The sequence below is a fragment of the Orbicella franksi genome, chromosome 5 (genome assembly GCF_964199315.1).
Source record: "Orbicella franksi chromosome 5, jaOrbFran1.1, whole genome shotgun sequence".
NCBI lineage: Eukaryota > Metazoa > Cnidaria > Anthozoa > Scleractinia > Merulinidae > Orbicella > Orbicella franksi.
In genome coordinates this window covers 20,273,463-20,289,900 of record NC_138149.1, presented here as the reverse complement: position 1 = coordinate 20,289,900, position 16,438 = coordinate 20,273,463, and the positions used below count along the sequence as shown (strand labels likewise).

Genomic DNA, 16,438 nt, shown 5'->3' with positions numbered 1-16,438 from the left:
TACAATGAAAATTTTACATTGGGACGTGCTTTTATGTAGCCGATATTTACGTAATACCGGATATACGTAAAAGTAATCGACAGTGTAAATTAAAGATAAGCATACGGTAAAATAAAATAACATGATAAAAGAACATAATAAAAGAAAACAAATGGAAACAATTAATATGCTTCTTCGCGGATGTTCAGACCATCAGGATCAATTGTTCTGCCTTTTTGAATTAAAAAAGCTTCACTGGCCTTACGGATAGAATCCCGGTTCTAAAAGATTTTTTCGATGGGGATTAATGAGGCCCTGTTAGCGGGGGGGTACCCATGTCCCCTGTCTGAAATTCGCCACCAGCCATGTCGGCATTTCGCAAGATTCCTATGTCACCTGTCGGAATTTCGTCTCAGAGGAGTTGTGTCAGGAAATTTGACCTTTTTCGATTAAAACGAAGCTACATGTATAACACATCGTAATACCTTTGTTTATTAAAAAAAAACCGACACAGTGCTCTCAAGTCTCACGCATTGAGCATGAGATTCAATCTTGCGCTCTCACGCTGAAACGATTATTTCTCACGCATTGAAGGTTCCTTGCTGTTTTAGTCAAGTACATATATAAGTAAGTATCTCTGGATATAATTTACTCCTTGTATGCTTTGCACTTGCTTCGACCACTTTCAGCAGTAGGAATTCTTATGCAGAGCCAGCTTTTCTCCAGTCGAGTGGGTTTAATGGTTACTTTATGGTTACTTTTAAAGCATCATATTTCGACTCAGAATGAAGGAAAAGACTTCTTAGCTACTTCAATTTTTCAAAATCTTCTAAGGGGCTGGGGGCATGCTTTCTAAGGGCTTGGGCATGCTTTCGAGCGCTGAAGTTGCTAACCTCCTAGGGGATGTGGGGACATACTCCCCCCAGGAACATTTGAAATTTAGACGCTTGGAATTGCTATTTTCAGCCATTTTCCAGTCAGTACTTAGACCTAATGTACAATCGAACCTATGACTATTTTTACCATGCTGACCATGTTTATGTGTAACAACCGTTCTTTAACTCAAAATTCTTTCACTCAAAATCGATTTATTGGACGTGGACGTTTTAGCGTATACAAGAAAGCCTGGGTTTCACGACCCGTCCGACATCGCGCGTGAGAGAGGAAAACTCATTTAAAACTCTGGAAATGCGTCTTCACTTCGACTCAGACGTTTAAAACAATCGATGCATTCTCAGTTCCGAAATTCGTTGTCGGTCTATCTTGCCATTGGTGTCGCTTTCTCTATTTCGCTGGAGTAGTCTGTCGTTCGTCGCCAATTCATAGCTCTCGTGTCGTCTTTTCAAGGCCATGTCGCTTGTGGGAATTTACCCCTAACAGGGTCTAATTGCATGTCGTTAGCAGTGTGGTTAGGAGAGGACAGGAAATGTTCGGCGGCTGTAGTAGGTTTAGATTTGTTGCTAAGGTTATCTATGGTACGGCGGTGTTCATGAAATCGGTCTATCTAATAGGATAGAAATAGCAAAAGAAAAAACAATTAAGTCTCTAAAAATTTTGAAATTAAACTCCTTTTCAATCAGGCAACGTTTGAAGCCCGTTAGTGTCGGTTTCAACCTAAGAGTATGGTCCAGTGAATTCCAGAGTTTAACTGTTCTATAATAGAAAGTTCTTCGTCCTGTGGCTGTTTTATACAAAGGAACATTTAGCATCTGGGGGTCCCTCGTTGTACGCTCGGTGATGATAGCTCTTTGAACATATTTAGAAAATAAAGAGTCTGGTGCACACCCAGTCATGCATTTGAAGGCCATTAGTGCGTGACGATAGTACAGCTGCTGTCTTACAGGTAGCCATCTAAATCTTTATGCATAGGGCAAATATGGTCATATTTCTTTGAACCACTAACGATACGGGCCGCAAAATTTTGTACAGCCTGTATCCTACTCAGGTTGTACTCTGAGGTGTTGCTCCAGACATTACAGCAGTAATATAGCTTGCTAAAGACTAAGGCATTAATTATAATGGTTAAGGTGGTTGTATCTAAGGTATGTTTAACTCGATTTATCTGGCCGAGGCGCGCCATGCAGCTGGACACTGTCGAAGCAATATGATCGTTATACGTCAGACAGAAATCCAGAATGACTCTCTGGTCCTTAGCAAAAGCAGTTGGTGCAATTTCCTTTCCCAATAAAGTAAGACGAAAAGCCTCTACTTTACCTACCATCGCTCTGCTGCCAAAAATAATTAACGTAGTTTTGTTAAGGTTTATAAGGAGCTGATTTCCAAAGGTCCAATTAGTAATTCTGCATACGTTGTAAGTCTTCATTTAATTTAGCAATGGCGTTTGCCTCATCTTGTAAATTGAAATTTAGCATCAATTTAGTGTCATCTACATAGCACTGAGAAGAGCTGTGGTGTGCCAAAATCCCTCTTTCTTTGAGTTTCCCTCGGTCATTCGATCACAGTGGGTTTTGCCGAGTTACTTTTCACTTCTTTGATACGAATTTCTGCTTTAAATATTAAATCTGGGCATAACGTAACACTTGCCACGCCGAGAGTTGTCCCGGTTAGGCGAGCCAAAGCGTTTATATGAAGAAAAGTTGTCCCGCTTGCCAGGGTTACCCTACCTGCAGAGGCGTGACAACTCGCCCACCCGAGTTGTCTTGGCTACACTACTAGCTAGAGGACTATTAGTAATAAATATTTCTTCAACTTGCATTTGCTAACTTTATTATTGCCTTTTCTGTCCGACTAGTTGGGTGATACCAAAACAGTTAGACCCTTCGCCCTCAATGGCCACAGGTCAATAGCCCATTCATCTTCGCCTCATGGGCTATTGACCCGTAGCCCGCAAGGGCTACGGGTCTAATTGCTAATTAGACACCAGACTTTAGCCGATAGTCAGAGTGGTAGGGTCTTTCTTCAAATCTTATTTGTACAAAGAGAGCCAGTGATACGATGAAAAATGTAAAAAGAGTCCGGTCTACGTTCCTCTTCAAAAAGAGACCTTCGAGGTGGGGGCGGGGAAGAGGGCAGCGAGACCGAAAGAGGAGTCCCGAACTGCGGCTGGCAGAGTCCTCCGCACCACCTGGGCTGACTGGGCTCTGACTGTCATGGGATCTGTCATGGGCTCTCTGTCCTCTCCGTCGAGCTCTGAAAGCCGCTGCCCTACAGATACTCAGGAGTACTAGTATCTTGACAGACGGATTGCGGACGTGCATATGGACCAGGGACCCCTGCCCTGCTATGGACGGATGGATGGACCGATGGACAGACGGACGGACGAGCAGGATGATTCGACTGATTGATTGATTGATTGATGTGTGTGTGCGTGATACAGCCCGTTCGTTAATTCGTCAGGTTCAAGTTCCGAGCTGTATACCATGATTTCTCTTTCCTTGATTTATCTGGAGCAAGAAGTCCCCATCAGTAAGGCAACACACTTTCACAACCTCGCTCCCAGGGTTTCATTTCAACCCACTCCGACACCGCGGAAATACGTTTTTTGACGTCACCTTAACTGGTCAGTGGTCATCACCATCGGGCTGTGCTGTCCCTCGATCGAGCAGTCCCTGAGATCGGTATTTTGCCTCGTTTTAAGGTCGAAAATATCCTTGATAGTTCTCGTTATTGGTGAGTTTGACGTCCTTAAATGGGTTTTTAATACTCAAGCAATGTTCGTAAAGAATAGCGGTACAGGGGAGTCATTTTGTGTGGAGTAATGTGAAGTTTGCTGACTCGAGCCAGCTCGAGCGGACGAAACGTGGATCGTGTTGCTTCAGCCGCCCTCGCCTCAGAAATTGTGAAAATCAACGATGGGTATCCAGCAAAGCAGAAAATTTGTCCTGTGTACAGCTTTTGCAAGGATTTTGAAGACTGGTTGGATTTAAAGTGTAATTTGCACGAAATGGTTAAGGTACATGTAAGTCGGGACCGTTTTATTCACACCCACTTTGCGCCGACATGTGGTGCTTGTTCAGTGAGATTATATTTCGCAACGCGTCAAAGAAACTTTGATAAGAATTTGTCTTTAAAGACTGGCGTTTAGGCGTTTCTATCTCCTTTCTGACTTTCTGCGCCTTTTGGAACGGGTGAAATATTTTTTTGTACCCTCCGTTTGCTGTAAGAATAAAACATTTGTTCATTTCATTCACAAGACATTTCTCTATCATTAAAGATTGTTTAAGCCTACATTTATATAATGGTGGCGTTTGCGAAGGGAGTAGAAATCGAAAATATTATGATTTGTTGGCCGCAGCGAACGCTGGAAATACTGAAAACATTTAAGACCGCTCAATATCTTCGGTTCATTGACAATTTTTCCTTTTTTGAGGTCTTTTTTGTTTCCATCAATTAAATGTTGATAGCACATGGAAATTTTCAAGACCGTTTCCCTGTACATGTATGCACATGTAACTAAATATTTTAAAATGCCCAAACACCTGTATTTGTTTACACGAAACCGCTTCCACTTATGTGATGTGGTCAAGTTTCCCTTCTTTTGATGCTGAAAAGACATTCAACATTTCAGAGAGGCAGTAATCAACTCTTCAATGAAACCCACTAGTTTATTTTGTTTACTCAGTCATTTGAAGCTTTTCGATTTCTATTTCCCTATCTTACATGTGCATTGTATCAACTTTCATAAATAATTGACTGTTGTTGTTTTTCCTTTCATTCAATTTAATTCAGATGAGCTTTGCTCAATCACTACAAAATAACTTTTACATTGTAATCATACGTGTACATATCACGTGCTTTGAATCAATATGAAATTAATTATGATCGCCTTAGTAATAGTATTGTATCATCCTCCCTTCTGTAAGATTCTTACTTAACTTGTAACAACTTTATTAGAAGACATAATAGCACCTGATGGCAGTAAATTATATATGTATAATATTATTATATGTATTTATTTTTTTTCCTGTCATAAATTGGCTAACAAGTGGGTTTGTTTATGCCACTGTGTCTCTGAATTGGCTTACTGTCGTCTACAAACCATTGGTAATATATCTTGGCTACATCTAACTCAGATACTAGACAGAAAAGCATGTATTAAAGAACAGATACATTTCTTACAAATTAATATTTATTGCATTTAGTTCATCACTTTAGTTCTACAACATTGCTTTTCTCCAGTGAGAAATTTTGTGCAAAGTCTGAAGTTGTAAGTTGCAAAAACAAGTTCCGTCAGTAGCTGCGAATCACTTAAAGTCAGACTTGAGTGCTGTAAACTGAATGGCAAAGCGAGGAAATTAGAAATTGTCTCAAATATGCAAGTGATAAGAGGTAAACTTGACTGAAATCTACAGACTCCTTTTTTTTAGGTTCAGGGTTAAGGTTAGGCCTAAGGGACAAGGTGGGAGGTGCGGTGGCCATGTGGTTAGTGCACTCAGCAATGGATCGAGCGGTCCGTGTTTGAGCCCTGGTCAAGGACATTGTGTTGTGTTTTTGGGCAAGACACTTTTACTCTCACGGTGCCTCTCTCCACAAAGGTGTACATATGGGTACTGGTGAATTTAATGCTGGGGGTAACCCTGTGATCAACTAGCATCCTATCCAGGGGGTAGTAGGAATACTCCTAGTCGGTTCATGCTACAGAAACCAAGATAAGCCTGGCCTGATGGGCCACTTGGCTCTATGCAGACTTTACCTTTTACTTAGGGACAAGGTACTGCATCAAGTGGGGGGAGGGACAGCAGAGTCAGAACCTCCCACTTCCCATACCCTGTTCTCCCACTTCCCATACCTCTATCTCTTGACTCCCACCCTTGTTCATCCTGCTCCTGTCCCCTGTAAATTAAGACACTCCAAACACATCCTAGTCATTTAGCTGCACAGTCCTTAGGCATTTCCTTTTCCTTTTTTCCTTTGTTTTCAGCCTTGCTACTCTTACCCGTCTTTCAAGTGAATGACCTATGACGTAACCACTGTCAAAGGGTTTCATTTTGAGCCTCATTTTGAGCCCAAGGGTGAATTTTTCTTTGCCCGTCGGCCTTGAAGTCTCTAAAGACACTAAATGAAAGTCAAGTAACATTTTCAGTTCTTGTTTTTGAAAGTATCTGAAGCCTTAATGAATGACAAAAATTAGCATTTTGCATTTCTCTCCAGATTCCTTCCCCCTATTGTCCCGGGCTCCTGCCCCCTGCCTCTCCCCACCATCAACAGATGGCTGAATGTTCAGGAGAGGAGTTGCCATATGGAGAGCATTGGTCAGTGTTCTCTCAGTTGGTGCTTTTACAGCATTGATGTTGTGGAAATCATCCATGGACAGTATCTAAAAGGATTTTTGCTGAGCCAAAATAGAAAAAAATGTACAATAGAAGAAGTTTTCTATTGGGAAATCCAGATAATAGTAATATGCAAACAAATATTAATGTTACAAAGTTATAGAGTCTCAGGCTCCAAGGTAATGTGGTCAGAAATTATCTGGGTGGCCTTATAATCAGAAGATTGTTGTGTGAATACAGGGGGGATAGCCTGTTTGTAACTAAAAATGAAATTCATTTATTGAGTTTTAACTGAAAGTTGTTATTACCCAGATTTTATGGTAATTTTATCGTCTTGTATGCATGTATTTTTAATAACCCTTTTAACAGCTTTGTATTCCATGTCTTCTACCATCTAAAGGTAATCAGATGTCATGTACTTCTTGTGGTTTTTTTAATAGCTAAATAGCTTTTTTTCTACACTCTAACAGCTATGCAACTAGTTTAAAATAATTTTCACACTTTAGAGGCGCTAAAAGCAAAATACAGAACTGCAACAATTCGAAATTGTGACAAGAAACAAAGAAACAATAATACAAAGAACAATAATAAACATGAAAATTTAAAATTTTATTTTCGCCAGCCTCAAGCTTCCTGAAGTACAGTATAATTAAAATTGGATATTTTATGAAAAAACATACCTCGGTAAATTCTTCCTCGAGTTGAGGCCAGATTTTGAACCCTTTTGAGGACTCAGTCCTACACTTGTTACACCAACGTGTCCAAGATTTATACGAAGCACTGCTTCGATTTCGGCCAACTTGGTCTATAATTCGGTGATGCCGAGTGAGGACAGGATGACCGTGATTACTTACGTGAGTGCCCCCAATCGAGCAAGTGGACGAAGACGAGCATGTCTTCCCGACGAATATGATCGAAATGCCGTTGACATACCGATTCATACGGTTCAAGCCCATCAATTCAACAAACTTGAGAAGTTGCTGTCCTCAGAACACCGTTACAGCAACACAAAAGCTGCCTAGTTTTAGCCTTAGCGCACATCGTAACGTAAATTGCCACTGGCTCGCCGCTTGCGAGCATGAACTCTCACGAAACAACAACAATTTCACACCGTGTGCAAGTTCAGTTTGGCTTTGGCACAATATATAATATTAACTGAGAACTATCCAACAAATGAGCGGAGTTTAAAAGCTAAGTTTACAGTGTGCGCTCTAAGTTTTGTATCTTTTTGACTGTCGATAAGACTCGCTGCGAAGACAATGTAAAAGTTGCAGGCATTTTGTAGTTTTGTTAGGGTGTACCGCTGACCAGCAAAATACTGTATCGCGCCCCAAAAAACGTATATCCGCGGTGTCACCCACTCCCTAAGTAGAGAGGCTCTGAGAACGAGTTTGTCACTTCATTGTATTTGGAAGGTGCTCCAAGGGAACGTAGGCCTTTATGGGGTAAGATTTTATTGTCTTGATGGTTATATGATGTCTGTTATAGCAAAATGTGGTCCTGTGTGGTATATATTTATTTGAGATCTATCCAAGTTGAGTGTAATTCTATGCGTCAAGGACTCAAGGCTTGTGCATGTTGCGTGCGAAAGAAGCATGAGCTTAAGCTTACATGTGCACGAGTGTTTTCGGTAAATCAGTTTTAACTGCGATAAGCTAAGTTTGTGAACACCATAACTGGATTATTAGACTAAGAGGGTAATAAACTGAAAAAGGAAAATTACTATGTCACTGATAAAACTATTTGGGTTAAGAGAGAGCATTCCAATTCCTACACCACACCGTACAAGCGCTGAATCTGGGGTCACGTGACAAAATATTTTGTCAAGAAATTTTTTATATTGTGGGCTATAACTTAAAAAAATACAAGAAGTGGAAAGAGCATATAAGAGCATTATTGCCAGGTTTGAGGCCCCTTGCATTAAAGAATAAGATTTTATGACAGTGCCTCAAACTGGCCATTTTGATATTTTGGCATGCTTTTTCCATTTCTGTCATTCTCTAAGGTATAGCCCGTAATTTTATGAAAAGTAGGTCACGTGATAGCCCAGCTGCAAAGGGCCTATAAAGAACACTCAATCTAAAGCTTAATGTATTAAACTATAACATTTCGAGAGACTTTTCCTCTGTTTTGTTTCATTTTTTTATTCACTATGATTTTTATGAGTAAATCTCAGTACCTATGGTATAAATAGATTTGAAACTTCAAAATGCAACCTCTAGGCAACCCCCAGGCATTTGACATTTTTAATTCTAAGTTGGTCAAATTCCCATCCCCTTGGCCAAAAATGGCATTTAAATGTCTTAAATGTCTCAAAGTTCTCTACCACCAGTCAACTACGGCAGAAATAAGTAGTGGAAAGAAAACAAGTTCTCCATGAACAGCAAGTCATAGAATTTATAATTTCAATTTCCAGGCCTGGAAAGTCATGGAATTTAAGTGAGGGTCATGGAAAAGTAATATGCTTAATTCTGAGGATAAATGTCAAAAAGATAACAAAAAGTTGACAAATAACAGACGAGTCAGAAACAGACTTCAATTTCAGTAGAAATAAACATAATTGGGCGTTTTATGCATTACAGAGTCGGACAATACCTTAAATAAATGACTGGTTTGACAATACTACTGTAAGAACAACTCCTTAAAGATGATTTCCAGTCCGTACTGCGCACTCTCAAGAGCTTGTTTGCGTTTTTTTCTTTTGTCACAAAATGTAAACATTTCACACCTACTTCAAAGTTTCAAAACAACCGCCATTATGGAAGCTTTATGCTTCGTTCTTTCTCATAGCGCTTCATGAAACAACTTTGCAGCAGTAACACTCAATGAAGCTGTTGGAAAAAGAATTTGAAAGGCCTCAAAGATAACGTATGTGGTTCATAATGAATAACATTGATTTGCATTCCATCAAGTGAGATTTATAATGTTTATAAACATCAGGGTGCTGAGACTGCGCAGTATGGACTGGAAATCATCTTAAACGTAGCTCATGAAAAAGGTCATGGAAAGTCATGGAATTTTAAAAGCTCAGAAGAGTATGAACCTTGAATTGTACTTTGTAGCTTCACAAGGTAACTTGTTCAAATTCCCCCCTCCCCTACCTTCTCATATAGTGTTAAATTCCCCACCCCAATGTTAAGCGCTAATATCAAATGGCCAATTCCCTCTATGAGACATGAGGGGAATCATGGTAGTTGTATTCATCATCTTGGACTGGATGTTATTTTGATGAATACAACTACCATGATGCCCCGCGCATGCATCTCATCAATTAATCAAATGCCCTGGGTTTGCTCCAGACAAGATGCTGATGTTTCTACTTCAATGATACATAATTTAATCACTTAATCAGGGCTAGAAAAAAACTTGAATTCCACTCAGCTTTCCCTCGGGACAAGTAGCCCTTAAATTTGCTTGCCCTGAGCAAGTCTTAGTTTGCCTTTTTAATGATTTAGTTGGTAGATGAGTTGCCTGATCCCTTGCCCAGGGGCAGGTGGGAGTTAAAAGTTACTTGCCCAGAAGGAAATCTACTTGTCTCGGACAACCGGATGGCACTTTTTTCAAGCCCTGCTAATAGAAACTGCCCCTTACAAGTGATCAGCTGATTTAGTAATGAGCAGAACAAAACAAGGTGCATTCTGAAGTTTCATTTTATAAACTTCAAGCTGGATATGTAATTTAGAAATATTGTTAATAACTATAAATAATAAAATACTTTTGTCACTTGGGCTATTGGAATGTGGAGGAATCAGGGAAATGAACAGATAATAGATATTTGTGCTGCATGTGGTAGCTTCTTAGTAGTCAGGGAATGTTAAGGATATCAGAGTGGGATAAAGGATAAAGATTTTGGATGCAAGAATTGTAAGTGGAATGCAACGGAATACAGAACTTCAATTTTTCTGTTGCTGCAAAAACTTAACAGCACAAAACTTGCACAATTGCACCCTCTGTAAAAAGCGAACTGATCAACATGACACAAGCATGGGACAAAGAAAAATCTGAGTCCCCAACGGGAATCAAACCCATGACCTCTTGAACACTGGGCGGGCGCTCTATCCACTTATCTACAAGAACTCATAGAGAGCAAGGTCATTTAACTGAGTTCATATGTGACAGGCGCCCTGCATGCTGCTGGGATCAGCACTGTCGAAGTCATGAGTGTGATAAGTGAATAAAGATGGCAAATTTTAAGCTCGGCAATGAAATGTGAAAAGTGAACTGTTAACATGACACGAGCGTGGGACAAAGAAAAATCTGAGTCCCCGACAGGAATCGCACCCATGACCTCTTGAACACTGGGCAGGCACTCTATCCACTGAGCTACAAGAACTCATTGAATCCTTTGTGGGTATACGTATGTTAGGTTTCAAGTAATGAATAGCAGGTGCCCTGCATGCACTTCGTCAACATGTACATGTATTATAACTTAGTTGGCATGCATGAGTCAGTACAAGACTGCATGAAGTCTCCAAGTCCTATATTGATCTCCTGTGTTTATTAAGAGGGATAATCTGGAGCAAAGTGTCCTGTCTAGGGAAACAACTCAAGGCAATAGACCAGGACTCAGGCCCACTGACCTCCAGAATGAATTGAAACAAAGACAAGCTAACACACAACTCCAAATACTCAGCCAGTTGTCATCTGAAAAAGTAGAACTGGGTATGTGGGAATAAACAGTGTAAAGTTTATCTTTTACTGATATGTGGAAAAAAGGAAGTAAAACAGAATATACACACAAAAAGAGACATTACAATCATTATTTTGTGGTGCCTTGTCAGGTAACCTTGGCAAGATAGGACTTTTAAACTGTAAGAGATGTTTATTTTAAAGCAACGACTAACATAAAAATGTTTTTTACTAAATCAGTACAATCAAGATTTCAAGTTAAACTAGTGAGACAATCTCAGATAGTGCAGAGTCTAATGCATAGCTCTGATGCAGTACTCATGACACAGTTCTATATAACCCACTCCTGGTTTGTACTGACCTTGCTAGTCAGCTAGGGATTTTGATGAGACATAATCTTAGCAGTGTGAATATTTGATGTGTATATTTTCATTCACAGTCCAAGAATAACTTACAATTAATGACCTTTTGTCAAGACAGCTCTCGAATTTCACTGTGTTTTACGTTGATTTTTGCTCATTTCAAATTAAATAATATGTTTGAGTTGCGAATGTGACAATTTTACTCTTCACGAAAACGTTTGTAACTTGATACTTTTGTTTTCCTCACAAAGGTATGTAACCTAAAACTCTTGTTTTCTCGAAAACAAACAGATGTGCTAGTATTCTTTTCACAGCTGGAGATAAATGGAAGAAAGTTGAATGTCGGATGAAGAAATGGAAGAGGAACAATTTGTTTTATTTAAAATGCGCATTTTCTTTTGACCGATAAACAGGAACTAATCTAATTATCAAATTGTCATGGAACAGCACATTATGTTTCCACCTTTGGCGTTAAAAAATAAAACCACTTAAATACACACTGATATCGGTCAATACAACTAAGGAGCATTTCAACGAGAGGTATTGAAAGTAGACAAGGCTACTTGAGCAAGATTATATCCTTCATCGGTGAACGCTTTCCCTCAAAGACTGATAAAATTTATGCTTTCAGTAGGTGCCACGGAGTCTGCAGCAATATTTGAGCAGTTACCTGTTTTTTTTGTTCAATTTGACAAGTTTTAATGCCACTTACTCAGGAGAGTTTCGGCTGCGGGTATGAACATTTTGGTCTCTTTGATGGAGACAATTAAAGGATGAAATAAACGCACTAGTGTAGTTTGGAAACAATAGATGATATTTCTTGAACCAAGTTAGGCATAATTCCAAGACATGCAGTCACAGTAACATCCTTGTATCGTGCTAACGATGCTAGAACACATGCATATGACTTATTAGGGTTTTACCACAAGGAAAAGCACTCAACGTTAGTGTGTGATGTTGTATGAAATGTATCTTCCACCTAATATATTTAGTTGACACTAATGCTTATTAATCTGTGCATGCATTTAGAGCAAATATTGGTTTTGTTCTAAAGAGAAAAGTACCACAAGGAGAGCAAGGGGCTCTCTGAAACAAATATATAGCTTTTTGAAGTGATCAATGAAGTAAGATAGGTACATGCATCACCTATTTAACGTAGTGCTCACAAGTACCTACCCCATCCTAACCCCCCTTGCTGCAAGCCTAATTAATTGAAATTAATTAATAAAAAAAAATTTAAGTTTACACCTTATTTCCAGAGTGCCATAGTGCCTTATTGCCATAGTGCTTTTGCAATGGCAACCCCCAAACCACCCCAACAATGCACTCTGCACTAAAAGGGTAGGATGACAGTATGAACAGTTAAAAAATGGGTGGGAAGGCAGGATTTGAGAACTCTACTGTGGATCCTCACTATTCAGTGACTAATCAAACTATTATTAATAGTAAAGATAGTCATTGCATCACCGGAGTAATTAATGAGCCACAAGAATTGTAAATGTCTTTAAGTAGTCCCCTAAATGTCAGTGGCAGGAGTGAGTGGTAAACCATGTTCACTACAAACACTGCCCAGGCAAAGCTATGATATGGGTGTCAAGATTTAGCTTAGGCTGCAGGAGATTACACAACAGAGTTATATGAAGTAGGCAAAGCATCAGGGGTGGTGGGGGGGGGGGGGGGGGGAGGAGGATGGGTACAAAATGTAGATGTAATTTATGAACATGTGACTTGGCAACAAAGGCAGAAAACCTTCTTTAACTTTCTCTTCTTCCAGAACCTTTACATGAATGCAATTTATTGCATACAGAAGTCAGGCCCTCCAAGATCTAGCCACGCTGCTAGTCAATAGAAGTACACAGTACCAGCCACATATGCCCGTCTCTTCAAGGTGTTTTGCTCTTGTTGTATCCCTGTTGATTTTAATCATCTTCTTTGGTTATTGTTTGACAACATGGAACAATGATACAACAAAGAAAATAGATAGCAAAGATTTGAACAAATTTGATGAGCTTAGCAATGTTCCCAAGAAAAGTGCTTTTCTCAGTGTGATAAATGAGGGTGCAAACTTGAAGAAACGTTTACCAAAGGCAATCATCATTGGTTCAAATAAGTCTGGCACTCGGGCATTGCTTGTTATTCTTAAGATGCATCCAGACATTAAAGCATGCCCAGATGAGGTACACTTTTTTAACAGAGAGGAAAACTACCTGCTTGGCTTGGAGTGGTACCGAGCAAGAATGCCCAAATCTACTGGAGATCAGTTGACCATAGAAAAATCTCCTGCCTACTTTACAACAAGAAGTGTTCCTGAACGTGTGTATAACATGTCAAAAAATATCAAGCTCTTGGTGATTGTCCGGGATCCAACAATTAGGGCAATTTCAGAATACACACAGTTAGTATTAAAGCCAAACAGCTCCCTTCCAAAGTTTGAGGACTATGTTACAAAGAATCGAAACACTGTCAACAAGGAAAGAGGCATAGTGAAATCTGGAGTTTATATCAAACATTTGAACCGCTGGCTGAAGTTTTTTCCACTCGCACAGATTCATTTTGTCAGTGGAGAGCAGCTTATCAGAAACCCAGCTACTGAGATAAAACTTGTTGAAAAGTTTCTTAACTTGAGGCCCTTGATAACAGAAAAGAACTTCTACTTTAACAAAACAAAAGGATTTCCTTGCTTTATTGGAAAAATTGGATTACATGGAAAGAAGAAGAATGGCTGCTTAAAGGGAGCAAAAGGAAGAAAACATGTTCCAGTTGCTAGTGACGTGGTCAAACTCCTACAGGACTACTACAGGCCTTTTAACCAGGCTCTGTATAAAGTTGTAGACCGGGATTTTCACTGGGCATGATCATCCTGAAGTCTGTCGTTGAAATTCTAAATTTAGGGAATATTTAACTATGTTATTTGCCAAAGGCAAAGTAAACATAGGTGAATATTCACTGAGATGAAGTCGAGGTGAATATTCACCAATGTTCACTGAGCCTGGGGTGGTGAATATAACATCACATGAGGAATCACTCAACCAATCAGCTCTGAATTTATACTAATATTTATTATAAAGACTTTCCTCTTGTGGTCAGTTGACTGCTCTTCCAAGTAAAATTGTAGACCACCTGTCAAATTTTACACTGAATTGTTATAGATTGAGTTTGCACAGTTCTGATGCTGTACTACCTGGCAACGTCAAGAAATGTCAGCCATACATGTGTAAAATCATCATAATAACATGCTATATATAAATTGCTATGGATATGTTTATATATAAATTTATATTTATAAATTTATATATTAATTTATACATATTGCTATCTATAAATTGCTATATATAACTTAATAACATGTATGTTTGATTATTTGTGTATATAACCTTCCTGGAAAGGAAACTGCTATCTCGTTGAAGAAAGTAAGTTGTTGTGTTGTTAGGAATTTTGTGGCATCACCTGGGTGCCTCTCTACAAACAATTTTACGGTAGTGTTCCAAAAGTACTGCAACAATAAATTAATCTTTGACACTACAGGTGACCCCCTTGCAAACTCGAACCAAAATAAATCAATTTCCTGGCCTGCATTTCCTTTATATATTTACTGTAATTTTACCCTTGGAAACTCAAACCCTCAATAACTAAAACCTGCCACTTACCCAAAGCAATTTTGTTTCTCTCCAGGTCATTTTCTTTATAATTTTACCCTCAATAACTCAAGCCCTGTTTGTCAATACACAACTACTCAAGACAATCTGGCCCAGGTTGTTCAAAAGGTGATAATGCTATCCACTGGGTAGTGATTTATCCACTGCCAGTACTGCAGTCCAAAACATTGGATTTCCCTTGAGGGTTCAAGTTATCGGGAATTGACTGTACTTTCAGATTCATTAACCTTCTTGTGTTGCTATTTTTAGAGGAGCTCAGCGCATAATATGGCACGCACTATAGTCCATCACAATAAAAGTACAAATGTTTGCATAAAACTACAGTAATTATTTCTGGAAGGAATCTTTTTTTTTCTTTTTTTAAATTATGTTTTTTTTCAAATTAATGACAAAAAGAATTGTTATCACATTGAACAAGGTAATCCTATTTTCCTTTGAATAATTACTGTAAAGTTCATCTAGAACAAGCAGCAAAGTCAGTTTGGTACAGCATGCAGTATTGACTGTTATTTCCATAATTTGTTTCTCAAAAGCAAGTTCAGTTGGTTTTGAAATTGCTAGTTTTGGACCATTTCATAGGTTACAACTTTTGGGATCTGCTAAGGAATGGACCATTACATTTTTGAATGACTGATGCAGGTTTTTCAAGCGTACTGCTTCAGTGTTTTATTTTGTATGTAAATATTTATTCCAGTCTGACTTACAAACTGAAACATGGTCCTGTTAGTTAAGGCTTGCCTAATTATATGATGAGACTTATTTAAACAATTAACTACAAATTTGTTATTGCTAGGTTACAACCTAAAGTAAACGAGGGGAAGGATATATTATATATAGAAGAATTAGAAATATATCATACAATACAGAATTAATGCATTTTAGGTTACCAACAAATTAAATAACAAAATAATATCTGTTGTACCATTTTAAAGTGAGAAATATTTTATATAAGATATATTAATTTCTGTTGTCAGGGAGTCTATACAACAATATTATTATAAATAAAAATTATATTATGTTTGAAAAGGAATAAAACTTCCAGTTCTATTCAAATTAACCATCAATTTCCAAGAAATCCTCCCCCCCCCCCCCCAAAAAAAAGAGACAATCTTGACACTCTCCTGAAAACTTCTGGCATGCTGAGACAGTCTGAGATACACTGACTGTATTGTTCACTGCGTTATTTGGTTCATTCGTGGTAGGGTGTATTCTTCATTCTTGAGGCTATTTGCTGGTTAGTCCTGAACACTATGCTTCGTTCTCATCCATTCTGGTCTATTTGTTATTTCAGGTCATTATTGTCTCAGTCTGGCTCACTGTGTTGAGGAAACATGTTTTGGACAATTATGTAAACATAGGGTCTTTGTTTTCTCAAATGTTGTAGTAAATAACTTTTTTGGTATCTGTAGGTTGTAATAATTACCAATATTTTTGTTTTGTTTCCTCAGAAACAAAAAAGAAAACAAACATTGTTCTAGCTTCAGGGTGAACAAAGTAGTGATAGCATTCAATCAGAGTAACGTTCATAGATGTAAATGGCAATGCAAAGATGCATTAGCTAGAAAAACAACCTGATGAGCAC

General features: G+C 38.7%; 1 protein-coding gene across 2 annotated transcripts; it reads left to right on the top strand.

Moving 5' to 3' along the window:
• The first annotated feature begins 90 nt into the window (after positions 1-90).
• Positions 91-15,891, top strand: LOC145487532 (heparan sulfate glucosamine 3-O-sulfotransferase 5-like). Of its 2 annotated transcripts, none has more exons than XM_081466353.1 (2): positions 91-7,654; positions 12,975-15,891. In XM_081466353.1, the coding sequence occupies exon 2, from the start codon at positions 12,988-12,990 to the stop codon at positions 14,053-14,055; it is 1,068 nt and encodes a 355-aa protein (XP_081322479.1). In that variant the 5' UTR covers positions 91-7,654; positions 12,975-12,987; the 3' UTR covers positions 14,056-15,891. The 2 variants fall into 2 exon arrangements, with proteins under 2 accessions (XP_081322479.1, XP_081322480.1); XM_081466354.1 differs by lacking the exon at positions 91-7,654 and adding an exon at positions 7,661-10,871.
• Positions 15,892-16,438: the final 547 nt, after the last annotated feature.